Source organism: Orbicella franksi, chromosome 10, assembly GCF_964199315.1.
Source record: "Orbicella franksi chromosome 10, jaOrbFran1.1, whole genome shotgun sequence".
Lineage (NCBI taxonomy): Eukaryota > Metazoa > Cnidaria > Anthozoa > Scleractinia > Merulinidae > Orbicella > Orbicella franksi.
Genome location: NC_138154.1, coordinates 30,151,162 through 30,170,941, shown reverse-complemented (window position 1 = coordinate 30,170,941; position 19,780 = coordinate 30,151,162). Strand labels below are relative to the sequence as shown.

Here is a 19,780-nt window from a genome sequence, read left to right as displayed (position 1 = left end):
TTTTGTCCGGACACCGGTAAGACAAGAGAGGGAGACAAAAGAAGTACAAAAGAAGAAAGCCAAATTTTGCCTTTTTATTACCGGTAAGAAAACACAAATGTCTATTCGCACAAGCAACGAACAGGATTTCGAGTCCTAATAAGATAAACCTACCTATCCTATTCGTACAGCAATCCAAACAATAAATTACCTTATTTGAAAAAAGCTTGTCACTAATATCTATTACTAATCTAATCGAAATTTCTAACATTCATTCTTTACAAAATATCACTCGTTCAAATGTAAAACCTAATCATGCGAGAGTCGAGAGTTTCAAAACTATATCTATGATTAGTCTAAGAATACATTAAATTAAGTTAAATTAAATTAGATTCCCAGTGCTTGGTGATAGAGCTGTTTTCAACTGAGTGTCGCAAAACCAAAACCAAAGTAATCACTCTTGCCAATACCAAAAGACACAGAAAATATAATAAAGCAATCAAAACTCGAGATAATATAAATGCAGCTGACGCAAAACGCGTGAAAACGAGTAGGAGCAAGTCATAAGTGGTTTTGGTTTTACTTCTGATTGGATGAAAAAGTGGCGTGAGTTTTTTTACTTCAAGCATGTAGCGTAGTAAATAAAAACCTCTTACTTTTCGACACTCAAATGAAAACCGAGCTCGAGAGCGTTTTTCTATCGAGTGGCGTAAAACCAAAACCAAACCAATTACTTACCAATTGGAATACTCAGCCAATCTCAGACTGCAGTAAAGCCAAAACCAAACCCAGAGAAATTGCCTTGCCTATTAGAGGGCTTTTCAACTGAGTGTCGCAAAACCAAAACCAAAAGCGATTGTCCTTGCCAATCACAAAGGACACACACAACCTGTTCAACCGATCAAAACTCCGAGCAAATGCATGTAGCTGACGCACAGCTCGGGAAAACATGTGCAAATTAGTCACAATTGGTTTTGGTTTTCCTTCTAATTGGATGACAAAATGGTGACGACTTTTTAACCCAATCTCTTAGCGTAGCATCAAATGGACACCAATGTGAAAACCGCTTTACCGTCCTTGTAACGACTGTATATTCATTTGCTGAGGAAAGTTATTTGTTTAAGATATATTATCAGTATCATTCGCCAAATCATTATCATTATCATTCCTAGTAAATGGTGTTATTACTATTCCTAGTAAATTATCATTCCTATCATAAAACTTTCATCCACTTTGCTTTTAGCTTTTCCATTATTACTCTATATTTGTTCTTTCACTACTTAATTCAACTTTATCTTAGTCTGCATGCCAGTGATTTCCTTCCCAAGCGCACGAGGTGAACCAAAGCTTGAGAAGCACGCAAAGGCGTAACAAAAAAGACATAAGGGGAGGGGAGGGCCCTTCCTTGCCCCCCCCTTTCCTATTTGCATTGGACAATTGCCTCCCTTTTGTTTCTCGCACGCTTGAGATGGAAAAGACTGCTACAAAGGTTATCTACATCTAAGAGATCGAATAATGAGATGCTTATTAAAGCACTTGACAAGAAAGATTAAAAGTATTGATAACCGCCGGTTAACAATACTTTTAATCTTTCTTATCTACATCTACTTTATTAATTAACTAATCACATCACTATAAAAAATGAAAAGCAAAACTTGATTAATTAAGAACAGTCAAACTATTGTTGGCAGGAAACAGGTATGAGGCTACAAACCTAACTTGGACTGTTCACAAGTAAACGTTTTTCTCATCAACAAATGCAATTTTACATGTACAGTATAGAGACCTGAGTTGCATCTTGTTCCCGTAAGCAACACAAAAATTCCCCCACTGCATTCCATACAATTTTCAATACCTTTTGGGATAATTTTGTATTACATAGAGACTTTGACTGCGCTAACAAGTGATCAAAACCTTTAATCTCATGAACTACCTAAAGCAATTGATTATGACACAATAATGAGAAAACAATTCAAAATCCACACTCTAGGTTCTGAACATTAGCCTTGACAACACCAGGTCCTCTGGGATCATTTTGGGACAGTGAGCTCTAATTGGTCACACTATCTGCTGGATTGTGATTTATCCGCTGGATAGCATTATCCACCTTTTGAGTAACCCACACCAGCAGCTTATTATTATTTTTTTTTCAGTTCTTGTATCGTCCTATATTTTCATGCTTGAGAGTGCAACATACAAAATAGATTAATCATCATGTACTTGCATAAGCTAGTGTCTGTATCAATAGATTCTGACTCTAATTACTTCATCACCAAGACTGCAATCAGCACTCTCTGCTTTTCTTATGAGCTGGTTCAGTATTTTTCTCTTCTTCGTCAGCCATAAGATAAATCTTCTCTGTGGCTGAAAACTCCTTGCCTTTGACCTCATCTTCTAATCCCTAAAACAAATAACTGACATTTTGATAACCTTCAAAAGACCATATTCGTATTTCTTGGCTTTTGGACTGGAACTAGCTTGCAATTGAGGCTACGTCTATATCCACATTCCTAACTTGCAATATCCTATCAGGGCAGTTTGCAAGTAATACAAAAAACGAAAGCTAACGAAGCCCGATTTTTTTCAGATTTAGGGCGTTCTTCCGGGCATGTTCTCTCCAAAATGAAGTAGGTGACCCCCCATTTTTTTTACATTTCTGACATAACTAACTCATCATCTTTCAGTGGTAAAAGTCTCAAACAAAAAAAAAATCAATGTTGGAAAATTTTCGCGCGAACGTCCTTAATCAAATGGTTGAAGCTTCAAGCCTCAGGTCATGTTTGTTGAAATACTACTTTTTCACACATTTTGTCCCTCCCCATCCTTGCTCACGTAATGTTAACAAAACACTTTGCATGTATCTAGTAATGTTACAATCATTTGTACGTTTTTGCATGTGTTTCAACGCGATTTGACTAGGCTTGGTGTATAAAAAGTGAAGTACGAAATACGTACCTCTCCAGCATAGGAAAGTAGAGGGGAAATTTCACAAACTACAGAGGTCCTCCTGAGGGCAAGGCAAAAAAGACAAAGTTAATTCAATGAATCTTAGCTACTACCAAAACATTAATTAAACATTTATTAATAGTAGTAAGAATTAAAGAACTTTTGCCATGTTTCTATCAAAATAATTAAATTTTTACCAGAAAACTGAGTGGAAGTTTGGGGAAAATGAGAAATGCTTTGTGAACATGAGCTGCAGGCAATTGTTTCCATAATTGTTAAGAGTTCTCGCAAGTAAATGAGAAAGGAATATCTCTTGAATATCAAAATGTTAATTCTTTTTGCTTTTGCAATCATTACGTCAACAGCTCATACTGGGTCTGTGTATCTAGAGGATTTCAATTAATAAGAGCACAGCAAATAAAACGCTTTCTTTTTGTTAAGAACACTGTTTTTCACAAGCATAACAAGATGTTGGAGTAAACAATACTAATATATGCAGTCAATGTCAGAGTGCAATTTGAAATAACATGTGTTTATGGTTGAACTGGCAGCCATCTTCAGACAAATCTCAGATTCATCTGTGTGTTACAACATTCATGTACAACTGAACTGTAGCACATGTCAAGTACACCAAGGAACTGTAAAATGTCTTTGATAAGCCACAAACTATGAATATTGGGATTTAAAATCTGTTCTAAATGTTTGGTCTAGCATCCCATCAAGGGGGAAGTCAAACCACTACTCCAAGCTGCGCTTACAGAAACTGGGATAATTAAGCTTCCACAGCAAGGGACAAATGGCAAAAATTAAGTTACCAAAAAAAACCTCATGGCATGGTATTATTTTGAATACAGTTAAGAAGAACTTATCGAGACTTAAACTCTCAAGCTGACCCCGCAAGAGAAAACTGAACTTGAAGTTATCCATATTTCACTTAAAACAGACATTTCGCTTTAGTTAAAAACACAATAACACACACTTCAAGCATTCTTACGATGTTTGACATTAAGTTTCTCAAGAATGCTGTGGAATTTAACTGCGGGGGTCACTTAAAGAAATGAACTTAATTGAGTTGTTTTAGTTAGTATTCCAAAAGTTACCCTGCTATGAGTAGATTTTTAGTAAACAATTCTTTTACTTATTGCTTGAACTTTGGGTGGAATCCATCTTAATACATGTATCTTTGCCCCTGAGATGGGGGAGGGAGGCTTACTTACAGGAGGGTTTGGTTTTTGGAAGAGGGGTGGGGGCTCACATGCACAAGGTGTAATTTAAATTTGAATTAAGAATTGTTTCCTTGTAGAAATCAAAGAACTTACCCATTGGTGTTTATGAATTTACCACCAGCTTTGATTATGTATCTATAATGTAAATTCATCAAATCCCTTTGTGCTGTTTCTGGACTTTCAGATGGCGAACCTCTGGCATTTTTGAGTGGGGAAAAATCATCTTCTCGGGCAACTTCCAAAACAGCTAATTTTCTAAATGTAGAATTCATGGCAGAAAATTCAATGAGACATTACGACGTGCACATGTTTACTTATTGCAAATAAATAATTTATTTATATTTTAATTTTTAGTTGCATTTTTATTGACCATAAAAAAGATACAAAGAATTCACATGCTTCTGTTTAAAGGTTATATACAACCGAAAATACAAATGATAACAACTAGTTATTTACAGGTAAACACAACTTAATGATGAAATGAGTACCAATTTACTAATAAAAATTATTATATTATACAAACCATAGAATATGAAACACCCAAAATATTAAAATTGTTGTTAGTAATTAATCTTAGATATTCCAATGAACCTTTTTCATTCAGGGAGGGAAGGGTGGCTGTAACAACATGGATTATACTTCAAAATGCAACAACATTTTTTTTTTTTTCTCATTATAAATTTTAGTATATTTCAGATGAGGCAACTGCCACAATCTTAACTGTTACACTATAGATTAATGGGAACTTACTCTGAAAACTCAAACACATCAAAGACAAACTTCTCCAACTTAATTCCATTGGGTGCTGTTGGGATGATTCTGAAATGAAACAATAACATAACAGTGTACTGACTTCTTATAGACCCCAAAATCTGAAAATTAACCATTTAAACTGCTCTGTGCAGGTGGGCTGTAGGGGTGTTGACTTCAATACAAGATACATGCCTAGTGCTCTTAAAAATGAATCCAAAACCACTATAATTATAAAGACTTAACACGTTTCACACTACATGTAGGCTTATTTAATGACCTCCATGTTTAAGATACCTTCTGAATGAAATTATAACCCAACTTTTTTCAAGGGCTTTGTCTCGGGGCATAGACACACTATACCAAGACTGAATCTTTAATCTTTCTTTTAATCTTTAATCCAAATTCCAAATTACATTACATTGAACAAGTCAATCCAGTGAATTTGAGGACATCTTAAAACAGAATACATCTTAACACATCAAAGACAAACTTCTCCAACGTAATTCCATTGGGTGCTGTTGGGATGATTCTGAAATGAAAATTCAGTGCAAGGGCCACGAGATTCATTCTCGGCAAGGAGTATTCTGAGCACTGAACAACAAACTATTCTGAACAACAAACATGAATGCTCAAATAGTAAATGGGAAACTACAGGTCTTAACTTGCTCATTAATTATGCTGACTTGTCAGTATGTTTTCCAATATTCCATCACAGCTGTCATATCTAATTGTAGGAATGGCAACTGTGTGAACCCACATTTTGAGAAAGTGCTCATCATTTGTTACAATATATTATTGAAAGCAACCTTGATAAAAAATGTTGTGTCATTCGTTAACACTGCGAGCTTGTGCTTTCATTGTTAGATTAATTAATTTTTTGTATTGAACAGCTGAATCCCACTTATGAGATATGTGAGATTCCGATGGGAAACAAATAAAGTTGAAATTGTTCACAACAGGTGCTTTTGAGGATTTACACCTTGTTGTGTGTTTGTTTTGCAGTCATTCATGGCAGACCTTCTGCTATCAGGAACCTTAGTAGAAAGACAAATTTGCAAAGCTGATATTTTGTTCTCACCTCTTCCCACTTTCATCAACAAATGGGATCTTCTTTTTGGCAATATGGAACCTCAGTGAACTTTCATGCTCCCTATTAAAGAGTGAAAAATAAAGAAACCAAAAAGTCAACAGGACAGTTCTATTTTTAAATTCATTCCAGCATAAAGGACCCACAAAAATCTTTCTTAATGGCCACAACACACACATTCATGTAGGTTAGCAACAAAATGGTCTATGTTTGCATGAAGTGTTTTTGTAACATGTAAACGTAAGTTTAGCCATAAAAGTGACTGCAATTCATTGGTTGTTTACATTTACTTTGTTGACTTGCCAGCTGCAAAAATAATTATAATTCTCAACCAGAGAATTATAACAGATTACTCTGAATCCAGCAAATGCTAAGCAAGAAGAATAACACTCTTCTTCAAATTGAAGCAAAGAGGACAAAATGAATCTATAACCTTGAAAGAGGAAAGAAATATGTACCCAGTGAAACACAGTAGCAAATACCATGACCGTACTCTGATGATGCCATGAAAATTTGACCCCTGGTGTGACTTAGAAATACACAAACTATTTCATATGCCATTCTTGTGAGATCAGACTTAAAAAAAATGGCATTCTATGTACTATGGCCAATGTGATTTAACGCTATTACTTTACAAGTAAATGGCCTCCCTGGCTCAAAATCTTAGAGAACACAGAACATACAGAGTGGGCCCTAGAATAATCAATTTAACAAATTGACGTCAGTTTTTTTATGCGTCTGTCCTCGTACTGATGATAAATTGTGTCATAACATTGTCAAAGTGGCTGTGGAACCATGAGCTGCAGGCAAGTGGTTCCACAGTAAAATTTGACAATATAATGACAAAATTTATCATCAATAAGAGGACAGACACATGAAAATCTGACGTCAATTGTTTTTTTTATACCAAGACCCCAAAATGGTCAAATGCAGGGAGCAAATGAGGGCAAAAGACGCCGTAAACTTGCCATAAACAAAGAGAAGTGAATTCTATTCAAAATGATGCGAACATTGTCAATAGCTTTTCTCGCTTTTTGATTGGCTACTTAAAAAGTCCATAAAATCTCATTGGTTAAAAAATTGACTGTTTGAAAGCTGAAAGTTGAACTTGAAAGCTTGCATAAATTAAAATTTTATCCGTCTGTGCTCTTATTTATGATAAAAATGAGTCAATCAGCGCGTGAGAAATTAGGCAGTTATTGTAAAATAATAATTACAAAAAAAAGAAACTGTTTGGTGTAAAATTATTCCAGATGGATTTGTTTGATTGTGGCAAAATATGATGGGCAACTGGGCATGTTCATAAATAAAATTATTAGACTTATAAGTACAGAAAAACACTACTACATATGTATAACATGTATTTGAAATTGAGGTGAATCTCTCCTTAGAGGTTCTCCATACAACATAGCTAAACTTCAGCCAGAAGGCCCGAACTGGTGAAAAGAACAAAATACTGTAAATCTGATCAGATTTATCAATTTGCCCTGATCCGACAGAGAGCATGCTGGTGTTATTTAAAGCAGAAACATATTCTGCTCCAAACATATCAAAGAAAGCTGAAAGGCATATACAAGTACAGGTGTAGGCCTGCGAGCAGTCTAAGGTTTGTGTATGCATTCATCAACAGATACATGTAACTGGCTCCGTTTTCAGTTTTAGTAAATCTAGGTCCTCCAAGCTGGTTCTGTCATTTGGAGTGAAAGAAATTATTTCAATGACTGTGTCCTGTTCTGTCCTAATTAAGTCAGAGCAGATAGCTCAATTGGGAATTTCTGGTAGTAAACCTTCTCTAAGAGCAAATAGTGTTCTGATCTGTATGCCTCTCACTGTACGGTATTTTAATCTGCAGCCCAGCTGGCAAACTAGTTACTAATATTAAATATTTCTTGACTCTGAGAACATTTTAGTAGTTTATTGAGGATTTCTTCCCCATGTATCAGCATGATCCCTCAGGAGGTGAGTATGGACTAAACTGAGCAGTGGTGAGATGAAGCAGGACTTGAAAAAACAGGCAACTAGAGATTGGCAGCTGCCAGTGAGAAAGGTGCTTACATCAGTAAACCTGCACTTCTTACAAAGCAGTCTTAGAGATGTCTTTTAAGATTTTTTTTTATTGTAGTTAGGCAGTTAGGTTGATAGTCCAGTAACTTTGTTGACCAATGGAAAAACCGTGTATAAATAAAGTCATCTTATCTTATCTTTATCAGTTGATAGCCAAATATATTTGTTAAAATAATATTGCATAAAGCTGGTGGCAAGAAAAATTGTGTAGAGCAAGTCCAAACCAGCATCCAAATGGCAGAGACATGTTAAGACATGCTGCTGACTGACATTTTTTAACAATTTCAGCTCTGATGACAAATAGTGACCAGAACCTTCAATTTGTTAACCGTACATGTACACGTCATTTTTTTCTCTTTTCAATGATATTATCTGTTTGACAATAACTTACTTATTACATGTACATGCAAATAATTTGCCATAATTGCATCAAGAGAATTACAAAAAGGAGATTATAACAAGCTCACCATCTTGCATTCATATTTACCACTTACGTTACAATTTTCTCCAAGAAGTCCACTGTGAAGAAATGATTGCATATGTTTCCAGCTCTAAATAAGAGCTTATCATTGCTGAGTGGGTCTTTCATCGCCTGAAGTTCTTTTGATACCTCACTGTACTCAGCAACCTGATTAAAAATACTTATTTAATATTACAAACATTGCCCTAATGGGCTTTGCACATCAAAACCATTGCTTATTCACTGCATAAATGTAGTCACCATCTTGTTTACTTAGGGAGCTGAGGCACATACTGCAGTTTGGATCACAATGTCTGGGTCTGAACCCTGGCCGGTGTGATCATTGCCATGTAAGATGAGCTTATAGTCTCAATTATGTGCCCAAGGGCACAAAGTGGATTGAGTGAGTGAAGTGAGTTCAGGCAAGATGTTTTGCTCTCAAAGCACCTTTCTTCAACACCTGCAGGTGTATAAATGGGTATCGGCAGTTTTAAAGCTGGCCAGAAACCTTGCAAGGGACTGTAGCATGTAGAAATACAATTTCGTTCTAATGCTATGGCTGGCCACCAAACCAGAATAAGCTCTCACTGATGGTTATAGAGTACAATCTGGTCTGAAGTAGACTGGAAACATCTGGGTCAGCCAGCCAGCATCTGCAGTACATGATTCTACAGAAATTCCTTTAAGTTTGTACACATTTAACACCTTAAATTGCATACAAGGAGCACAACTGGAGAATTTCCAGAGTACCCACTAGTTTTGATAGTTAACTAAAGGGTCCTAGCTTGGGACCCCCAGTTATAAAGAGAGCTGGGAGTTCTTTTGCTTTCCAGGGGTCCTTTAATTTGCCTATTACTAAAATTTAGTTTTATTGTTTGCAATGGTTTAGGTTTACAGCCATGTGCATCAAGACAAACTTTGCACTTCATTTGTTTTTCGATCGGTCGAATCATATTTTAACCATTGAAACTCCTCCAGCCATTCAGAACGAAATTTGCATTTCTTCATCTGGGTATCATCCCCCCGATCTGTGTCACTTTCAGGTTTCCTCAATGTTGAAGGTTTTGTGTGGGCAAGACCCAACGAGTGACAAAATGGTGGCTCAAAAGATGTGCCATGATGATCACAGAGATTTTTGATTAGGGCCCGCCAGACCCAGTTTCCTAACATGTCAGAACTTTTTTCCTGCATCCCAAGGATGCACTCTGCCAAAAAACTGGGTGTCCATTTAATTTTTTTGCACGTATAAGATGCACACCTGTGCGTTAATGGGACTCTGATTTCTAACACACCTGTCCAATAGTTACGGCTTCAGCAGATGATGTGATGTGCTGTGCATGCAAGTTTCAGCAAGTTTCATTTTCATGGGAATATTCATAGCAGACTGAAGAAGATTGTGTGTTGAATTATGTGTAGGCTAACTTCAACCAAAGGAAAATATTTAAGCTAGATGTTAGTCAAAAAATATTTAACAGGCCTGCTTAAAGAAATCTCATTATGATAAAGGGAGCAGTCAGAGTCTGACCTCATATACATATTGTTTTTTTTTGTTCAGAAATTTATACAAGAGCAATATACTGTATTGGTAAGTTGTCAAAAATTGTAGAATTACATGTATTATATCAGAAACAAATTAAGTTGAGAATGTACTGGACAAGTCTATGAATGAGTGCAAGAAATGTAATATTATTCAGCCAAGGCTGAGAATTTAATATTAATCAAAAATTCAATTTGTTAGATGTGCAGCTGTGAAAAGTTTACACATGAATTAACTTCTTTGCATCTTGACTAGACCTTTGCCAAGTGGAAATATTTCTTGTCATCAACATATGGTTTTTGTATATCAAGTTAGGCTTTCTTAATGGAGGTCGACTGGCTGTTGCTCACACATGATCTCTATTCTAATCTTGAGAATCCCAGTTATATGTACAATCAGGCAGTTCTCAAAAAGACTGTGTGGCATTTATTACCAGACTTACTGTAGGAACAGAGTTAGGCCCATTCCAAACACCGCTCTATTCATGCGCCAAACCTAACTGATGAGTTAAGTACGGCAGAAGAGCCGCGTTTGCATCAGTTTGGTTCGGCAGGTTAGGTTTGGCGTGGCAAACAATATTAATGCCCAAGTCGCTAGTGGAGGGAAGGTGCCTACGAAGCCCGGGAGCTACAACTGCAGTCACATCCCCAAGGCGCTACAACACCCGACTGGCCTGCCCAACCCGCAACCAAGCCACGAGCCCCCCACGCCAAGCCCCCTACAGGCACCCGTCACACTCAAGCCAGATGGCATTGGTGGAAAAAAAAAAAGAAAAAGAAATGCTGAAAAGAGGGGGGGGGGGGGGATAGGGAGAGAATGCCCAGAACCGCTAAACTATAATTCAATCCACAACACCACACTAACAGAGCCATGAACACACTGCGAGCACATGGGACAACAACACATGTACTAACCAAAAATACCGCTGGACAATGTCAGCCCCAGGGCTCTCATGACCATATGACTGTTGTAAACGCTACAGAATGCACCAAACACTAAACAAACGCTAACAGATGGCCAAGGCACTATAAACAAACGCCTACAAAAATGCTACTGACCAGACTCGCTCCTGGTCATAAACTATGTAAAATTTAATTGAACTATATCAAACGCTACAGAACACACCAAACGCTAACCAAACACTCACAGATGGCCAAGACACTAACAACCTCCTATAAAAACGCTACTGACCAGACTAGCTCCTAGTCGTTAACTATGTTAAATTTTATTTAATTATATTTAAATTTGGCAGGGTCTGTCGCACTACGTGACATTGGAGTGGCAGCTGATTCATACGGCGTTCTCCTCATGGGTCGAACCTAATGCATAAATTACTGTAATGTATATTTCATATAACGCAGGGCTCGAAATTAACTTTTTCGTTCGGGAACCAGCTGGCAACTAACGGAAAAATTTTGGTCGCCAGATCGTAAATTTTGGTCACCAACTTATTTTATATAATTATAACTTACACAAGAACACGATTTTATACGTTACTTTGCATGCAAGAAAAGTCACAATTGAAGAGCGAGAGCAATTAAAAACAACACGAGTAAAAAAGTTATAAAGCTACTGTTGTTCTCAGGTGATATGTCTCTGGTCCGAAGGTGATGGTTGTCTCCATAGTCATTTTAAATGAAGCGAAGCATAAAACGTTTTAAGTCCGTGGTTTTCATTGTCAGACAAACACGGGTCCTTGCGTATTTTCCCTTTGCTACTTCTTCGAAATGCCGTTCTTTATTTTCGACTTGCTTTCCTCGCCGCCTTTCACTGCCGACAAACAACGCCATGCTTGAATCTTCATTCCCCGCATGTAAAAACTCACGTATATTCCTTCAACTGATTGGTATCTGCCATCTGCTGCCATTTTATTTATTTTCGCGGCAAATAAAAAGCACGTGGCGTTGAAGTGCGCCTGCGATCCCAATTTCGGAAGAAGCCGCTGAAACAATATGGCACGCCGTGAACGTAGTATCGACGAAATACATTTTTTTCGATTATCTTGTAATATTCAGACATTATTTTACTGGGGACGGAAAGGTGAGTTGTATACTAGCTACCATATCAGATTGATTTCCTAAGTTGTGTCGTGGTTTTCTTTAGTTATCGGACAAAACGCGAGTCGCCAGCTGGCGACCTATTCTTAAAATTTAGTCGCCAGTGCTCAATTTTTGGTCACATTGGCAACCAGTGAGTCGCAATTTCAAGCCCTGTAACGGGACTCGTGATTGGCTCAAAATTGAGTGGCATGACCAGTCATGCATGAAGCTCGAAGTCATCACTAAAAATAAGCACAACGAAATTAAATATGTCTTCGATTTAAGAGAAATGGGACTGTACAAGCGAGTTTCTTTCGCGCAAATTCATTTTTTGTTTTTTCTTCGTGATAATAGCCCAAGTTATGCGATTTCCCTTTAACAAGTCGAATTAACCAGGAGAAAACCTGTCTAAATACAAACACTGAACCTTGAGTTTGAATTTGCTTCCCTAAATTTGCTATAACAGCGAAATGTTAGTCACAGCTTTTCTATTTGGACAGAGTTCTTGAATTCAGAATGCGTATTTTCTCATCGAAAATTGTTACCACCGGCTTCCCAAATTAAGTTCGACGCAAGTACACTGTCTGATTCAGCCGTCGCTCCAAAGTCACTCTAAAGTCGAACTTAATCAAGTTTGGTTTGGCACATGAGTGGAGCAGTGTTTGGACTGGGTGTTATCTGATCTGTGACAAAGATAATCTTGTCCAGTTATCTGCACCACTGAATTTCTAAATTGAACCTTGTTTTTCATGCGAATGAATAATATTACATGCATGTTTGTTTAATGATTCCATCTGAACAGCTGCACAAAAATTTATTTTTTTCATTGGCACATAGGTACAGTGATTTGGTGGAAAAACATTTTGATTTATCACCAAACTTAATTGATAATGTGAAAACATTTTGCATGATTACAGGTAATCATCAAAATTGTAAAGATTGGTCAATAAAACCAAGGATTAACCTCTATACCTAAGCAAAAATTCAGACATTTGCTGATGAATTTTAAAAAGTCATAAAAATAGTGCATTTAAGAAATTAAGAAAATTTTCATGTACAAAGTGGTCCTTCAGAGATATAAACAAATGACACATTATGCCAAGAGGTCAACTAGAAACTGCAGATGCCAACATAAATGTAAAGGTGCCTATTGCCAAACCCCAGTATGAACATTTCAAGTCACAGATTCAACCACAAAAAGGCATTATACTTAAACATCCCAAACCACCCAAAATTCAACACTTTGGATCATGCTGATTAGCAATTGACAGCCCATCTAGAAAAATGGGAAATTTAGAAATCTGAAGTGTTGGCAGGCATACTTATGTGCAACGAATTATAAAGTAAAATGTACAAAACATGTTATACATGCGATGACTTACAGCTGAGGTTTGGTTTTGCAAAATTTAGAATGATGAAGGTGATGAATTGGGATAAAATAACTTCTTCCTATAAATCAATTGAAACTCACCTGGTATTTGCCATCACATTTAACCACAACTCCAACTTTCTCCTCTGGCAAGGTTTTCTCTACAACCTGAAACAAAAAGTTGATATCAGTCTGACAATTTGTTTCAAGCTTTGCTTTAAATATAACCTCAAAGAACCATTTATGATTATTAATTCTACAGTCTGGAGAGGAACTCTAGTATAATGCGGGCAATGTTCTTCTTGGAAATGATTGTTTCTGTAAGTAGTAAATCCACTGACAATGGAGGTTTTTGAAGTCTGCATTCACAGTTACATGCAGTTGTATCCAGTACTTTTCACAATACATTTGCAATTTGTTAACAACTTTAAAAGTTGTTTAAATACAAACTGTCTAGCTACAGCTGTACAATCTAGCTAGAGGGTACAAATATATATAATCACAGAAACAGATTTTGGGACCTTTCAGAAAGTCTTTCAACACTTATTTACTTTACAGTAGTTATATATGACTGAGTAAGAGAGTAACCTGGGTTTCCTGTAAATCAACAGCTCTTGAATTTAATTTTCACATCGACAGACAAATATTATATACCCATACATGTATTTTCTGTCCAAGAAAGAAAACCCCTACATGGACATACAGTAGAATACTAAAATGTATGTGAATGATCATTATTCGTTTTAACAAATCTTAAAGTTAGAGATTTCTAAAGTATATTTAATTCGTTTTTGGGGAATATACTTGTACATCATGTACATGACTTGTAGAATGTATACATGTGCCAATTATATTTGCTGTAGATATATGTATACACCCCTGTACATGTATCTATGTTTCAAAAATTAACAAATTACCAACCTTAGCTCCACATTCTGCTGCTTTATCAATACAGAATCCTATAAACACAGGATCTGCCATCTTGACCAGAATGTTGTCCACACAGTACACATGAACATACTCAATTCCACGTTTCCTCATGGTACTAATGTTAACAAGGTTGTCATCACCTAGAGCTTCGTACAAGCCACCATTTCCTCCAGGCGCTCGAGCAACTTTACCTGGTTGATCAAGAATAATTTTTCCCTCCATTGTTAGACATGGGAGGGTGTGCTGCTCAAAAAATAATACGTCATCTCTGTGTAACCCAAAGTAATTATGTTTCTCAAAGAATCTTTTGGTTTCATCCATTGTGTGCTCACTGGTCATAATGTACCTTAAAAAGAGAAACAATAGAAGAAGATAACAATATGAAGCCTCAGGGACAGTGAGAAATGATTAGTCTTCTCAAGATAATACAATAGATTACCTGGTGCTTTTTAATGTGATATCATCACTTTGTATAAAACCTCTGACTTTTTTTAGCCAAACACAAAAGGTATTGCAGGATGCCATGTGAGAATAAGGTCTGTATTTTTTTAATTTTATTTCATTTTTTGGATTTGCCACACAAACAAAAACAGAATTATGTACATGTATATATTATAAAGTCTGCTACACAGTCTACTTGTATTACATGTATTATTTTTTAATTAATAAACAAAGAAGCCTAAGCCGTATATTACACTGTGATAAAACACGACAGGTATTTGAGAACATGAAGGAAATGTAGAAAACACGAGCTGCAGGTGGGTATTTTCTACATTTCTCGAGTGTTCTCAAACGTCCAGAGTGTTTTATCACAGTGTCATACACGGCTTAGGCTTCTTCAATTGCTTTATGATGATATAGAGGTGATGTAGCAAAAAACAATAAAACACGCTTTTTCTATGTTTTATACTCTGATGAAACATGGGTTTTTGACCAATCAGAGCATGCGCAGGGTCCTATCCACATTATAAATAAGAATAAATTATTAAAAAAAGTGTAAGATACACTGTAGGTAGCAACTAAGATAATTGTGTTTGTGACCTCAGAAATATGACAAGTTCGCTGAACGCAGCCCAGGCTGTATAGAATATACATGATTACTGACAAAAGGTGCTATGATATATTTTCAGCCAAGAATGTATGAAATTTATAAGCCACTTATCTTCTATTTTATTTGTCTTGTGTTACATTTTAGATGTCTGTGTTGCTGGAGCCAGTTAACGAGTTATTTGGGAAAATATTTTATATTTTCTGACCCTCTCTGAGTTAGGAGATTAATTATCACAGAAAAAATGTCACGCAGATCGTAGACGAAGCGTTGGCTGCCTGTGGGTTAACGGAAAACACTTGATCGTCACGAGGATAGTAAATAAACAGAACAGAACTGCAACTTTTCACTAGCCTAGACATTCATTATTAGACCTGGATACAGCCATAATAAAGAGTTTTCGTCTATCAGTGAATTTGAGCGTTGATCCAAGGTTAATAACACTAAAATGCCTCGTTGTTACGTAACTAAGTATTAAAATGCCGGTAAAAGAAAAATTATTTGATAATTTTATAATTATTATCAAAAAAATTATTTGATAAGCTTTTAATCTACTTCCTCCAAACATTTAAGTTGACAAAATTCATTTGCACATAAAAACAACATATTATCGTCAACCTAAGAAAACGGTGAACGTTTTGAAACAATGTAACCATTTCATTGAATTGTTTTTGCCTGGCTGGATTAGAACAGATGACAAATAGACAGCTTCGGGAGTGTACACAGTGTAGCAAGTTTGTGCAATTTATCTCAACTTACCAGGGAATCGTCGACTTATTTCCAGCATGTTTGTAAGCCAGCTCTTGTAACTTTAAGATCCTCTCAGCCTGTAGTTGATAAAGGGTTTTCCCTGAAGGTAAACCGACATCGTACATTCCCTTCGGATAAGGAACTCCTAACCGGGTGCCTTGTCCACCAGCAAGAAGCAACACGGCGACTTTGCCTTCGCTGATCACTTGCAGACCTCTGTCTCTCCAACTGTCGACTTTCTTTTGGTTTTCTGCTCCGATGACGCTGCCCACTTTCTCCGGAGGAACCGGCTGTAGGTTTTCGTCTTTCTTTTCACTTGATTTAGCTTCGTTCATCGTCTTGTCAAACGACCGGTTGATTTTGGCATAGTCGATGTTTCTGAGATCTTTGAAGAACTTTGCTTGTTCTTCTTCATCTAGTGAGTCCCAGTGCTGCAGCAAATGGTCTTGATTGCTTTCTTTGAGGTCTCTTCTTAACTTTTCGACATCCATTTTAACCAAAAAGTAACGAAAAGAAACCTGAAGAAACTTGGATTCAAACAACCGGTGAGGTAATTTGCAATCACACGATTGATCAACACCGCGGCAAAACGTATGCGCATGCGTCAAGTTCAGCATTTCCGTTGTCACAGTGATATGTGTATCCCCGTGATATGTGTATCCCCGCACACATATCACTGTGATATGTGTATCCCCTGTGGGGATACACAAAACACTGATAGACGCCTGGGCATTCAACGAACAAAATGGCGACTCGGTTGCGAGGTTCCGACGAGCGCTGCAAAGAGTAGAAGAAACCAGAAATGAATTTCGCGCCCAACGGAGCAGATTAGGATTTCTTGAGTTTGGTTGAGTTCTAACCGACTCGATTGTATATCTGACTAAAACTTCGAACAGCGGATACGCATATCACTAATTATTTCATGGCGCAGTGATCTCAGTGTGTATCCCCTAAACACAGCCGTTAGATTGGCTATCTACCTGATCGAAGAAAATGGCCAATTATTACCGAAACGTGCTGGCTGCTTACTCGCTACGACGTTTATACCCAGGTTGAGATTTGCGGAGTTTGCAACTCGAATGTCTAAATATCTAAACTGAAATCGCGTGCAGGGGATACACATATCACTAATTATTTCATGGCGCAGTGATATGTGTATCCCCAGAAACACAACTGTTATAATATAGCGCATCAACCTTGTCAAAACTGCAGGCAATATTAGCACCCGACGTTTTTACACGGCTTGGGTTCACTGAAGTTTGAAACTCGATAATTCCACTAAAAACGCGTGCAGGCGTGCACGGGATAATAAGGGATACACATATCACTGATTATTTCATGAACTGGTGATATGTGTATCCCCATGGACACAGCTGTTATATTGGCTTTCTACCCAAGAAGAAAAATGCCCATAACATTTGCATTGTCAAAACTGGCTTGCTAGAAATATTCACACCCGGCATTTATTCATAGCTTGGGATTTCTGGAGTTTCACTGACCTCGGTTGTACACCGTCGCCGACCGCATGCAGGGGATACACATATCACTAATTATTATATGGCGCAGTGATATGTGTATCCCCTGAAGACAGCCGTAATCTAGGCTAACTGCCGAAGAATAAACGTCGAATATTATGAAACGTGCTAGCAATAGTCGCAGTATAGCAATGTTAATACAGCTTGAGACTTAACATATCTTACAAAAAGTCGAACTGATAAGCGGGTGCAGGGGATACACGAGTGCCACTAATCATTTTATGGCGATCGGGTCGAAGCCGTGATATGTGCTTCACTCCACGAATAATTCAGATGCAAACAAGGCGATGTATGGGGCGCCGTTTGTAAATTTATTATTTAGACCGAATTTATGCCATTTTCCCCTTATTTATAAATAATTGGAAGTGCCACAAAATTTGTTTATAAATAAGACACAAGAACTTGTCCGTTGATATGTAAATAATTATTTTAGGTACGTTCTGATTTATAAATAATCTTTTACCATAGAGTTATTATATATAAATAATAAACTAAACAACTTCAATTATTTATAAATCAGGTCATCTCTAAAATAGTTATTTACATATCATAAAGTTTGTAAATGCCATTATTTATAAATAAATTACTTCGCCGGGGGTGTAAACTCATTATTTAGAAATAATAAATTTCACCACACCGAGTGTAAATTTATTATTTATAAATAATGAACTTCACTGAGTGTGTAAATTTATTATTTATAAATAATGAACTTCACTGAGTGTGTAAATTCATTATTTAGAAATGATGAATTTCTCCTCGCCGAGTGTAAATTTATTGTTTATAAATAATGAACTTCATTGAGTGTGTAAATTCATTATTTAGAAATAATGAAGTTTCATTTCGCCGACTGTAAATTTATTATTTAGAAATAATGAATTTAACCGTGTGTGTAAATTCATTATTTAGAAATTCATTATTTAGAAATAATGAAGTTTCATCTCGCCGAATGTAAATTTATTATTTAGAAATAATGAATTTAACCGTGTGTGTAAATTCATTATTTAGAAATTAATTATTTAGAAATAATGAAGTTTCATCTCGCCGAATGTAAATTTATTACTTAGCTCTTATTAACCGAGCTGGAGGTCTGTATGGGAGAATCTTGACCGAGGTCGTGAGTACAGACCGAACGCAGTGAGGTCTGTACACACGACCGAGGTCAAGATTCTCCCATACAGACCGACTTAGCTCGGTTAATAAGATGTTTATTATATGGCAAAGAAGAAAACTTTAATTCGTTTAATGTAACTGGTTTGCCGACAGTTTGCTTGCGAACGGCGATGAGCTTAACTTAAACCTGCCGAAATTTGCTCGTTCTCCTTACTTGTTTGTTTTGTCATCAGGCTTTTTGGCAGTGCCATAAATGATTGAGAAGAAAATAAAAGAAAATGGTGAACATTTTTGTATTTTAGTTTGCTACTTTGTCAACGCAAAATGAAACCGGTCTAGTTAGATGCCGGTCTAGATGGGAAAATCTAGACCGCGGTCAATATCGATTTCAGCCAATAATATTCGTGAATTCGGTAGTTCCTAGTGTTTGTGAGACGCAGCCATATAATAATTAGAAATAATGAACTTCACTGAGTATGTAAATTCATTATTTAGAAATAATAAAAGTATGAATGACTGACCCAGCGTCTCTTGCCCGATCGATTTCGGAGGCTTTTTCTCGCGCTATAAGTGAGACAGTTAATGCTGCCCTTGCTCAGGTACGTATGCAGCCTGAAATTCAGCAGTGGCGGATCTAGGGGAGGCTCCCCCCCCCTATTTTGGTTAATTGAGTTTAAGCGAGAATCACTCTTCAAATATCTATTATGTAGTTCTTATTCACTCAACAATTCGGCAGCTCACACTGCAACAGGAACAACGACAACGACAACGACAACGACAACAACTACTCAAAGGCCGAGGTAACAGGTAAATTTTAAGCCAAGAAATTGCTGCATGAAGAAAATGCAGAACTTTTAAAATCGGGAAATCGAATAATGCCTTTAGATGTTTCGATAATTCTTTGTAGCCTGTGAACAGGCTCACGTTGGAGCACAAACGCGCTCGGC

General features: G+C 36.8%; 1 protein-coding gene across 1 annotated transcript; it reads right to left on the bottom strand.

Annotated features, from left to right (window-relative positions):
- Positions 1–1,423: 1,423 nt before the first annotated feature.
- Positions 1,424–16,767, bottom strand: LOC145499426 (UDP-N-acetylhexosamine pyrophosphorylase-like). Its single transcript, XM_081478939.1, has 9 exons — positions 16,198–16,767; positions 14,382–14,736; positions 13,563–13,628; positions 8,550–8,683; positions 5,983–6,054; positions 4,902–4,970; positions 4,245–4,406; positions 2,935–2,986; positions 1,424–2,380 (listed from the first exon to the last, which is right to left on the bottom strand). Exons 1-9 carry the CDS (start codon positions 16,677–16,679, stop codon positions 2,264–2,266), a joined length of 1,509 nt encoding a protein of 502 aa, XP_081335065.1. The 5' UTR covers positions 16,680–16,767; the 3' UTR covers positions 1,424–2,263.
- Between the last annotated feature and the right edge of the window lie 3,013 nt (positions 16,768–19,780).

Coding starts and splice junctions, on each gene's coding strand:
- LOC145499426 (XM_081478939.1), bottom strand. CDS start 16,679: ATGGATGTCGAAAAGTTAAGAAGAGACCTCAAAGAAAGCAATCAAGAC. Junction 6,055..8,549: donor TTCTTGGAGAAAATTGTAAC/GTAAGTGGTAAA, acceptor ACTCTTTAATAG/GGAGCATGAAAGTTCACTGA. Junction 2,987..4,244: donor AAATTCATAAACACCAATGG/GTAAGTTCTTTG, acceptor CCTTGCCCTCAG/GAGGACCTCTGTAGTTTGTG.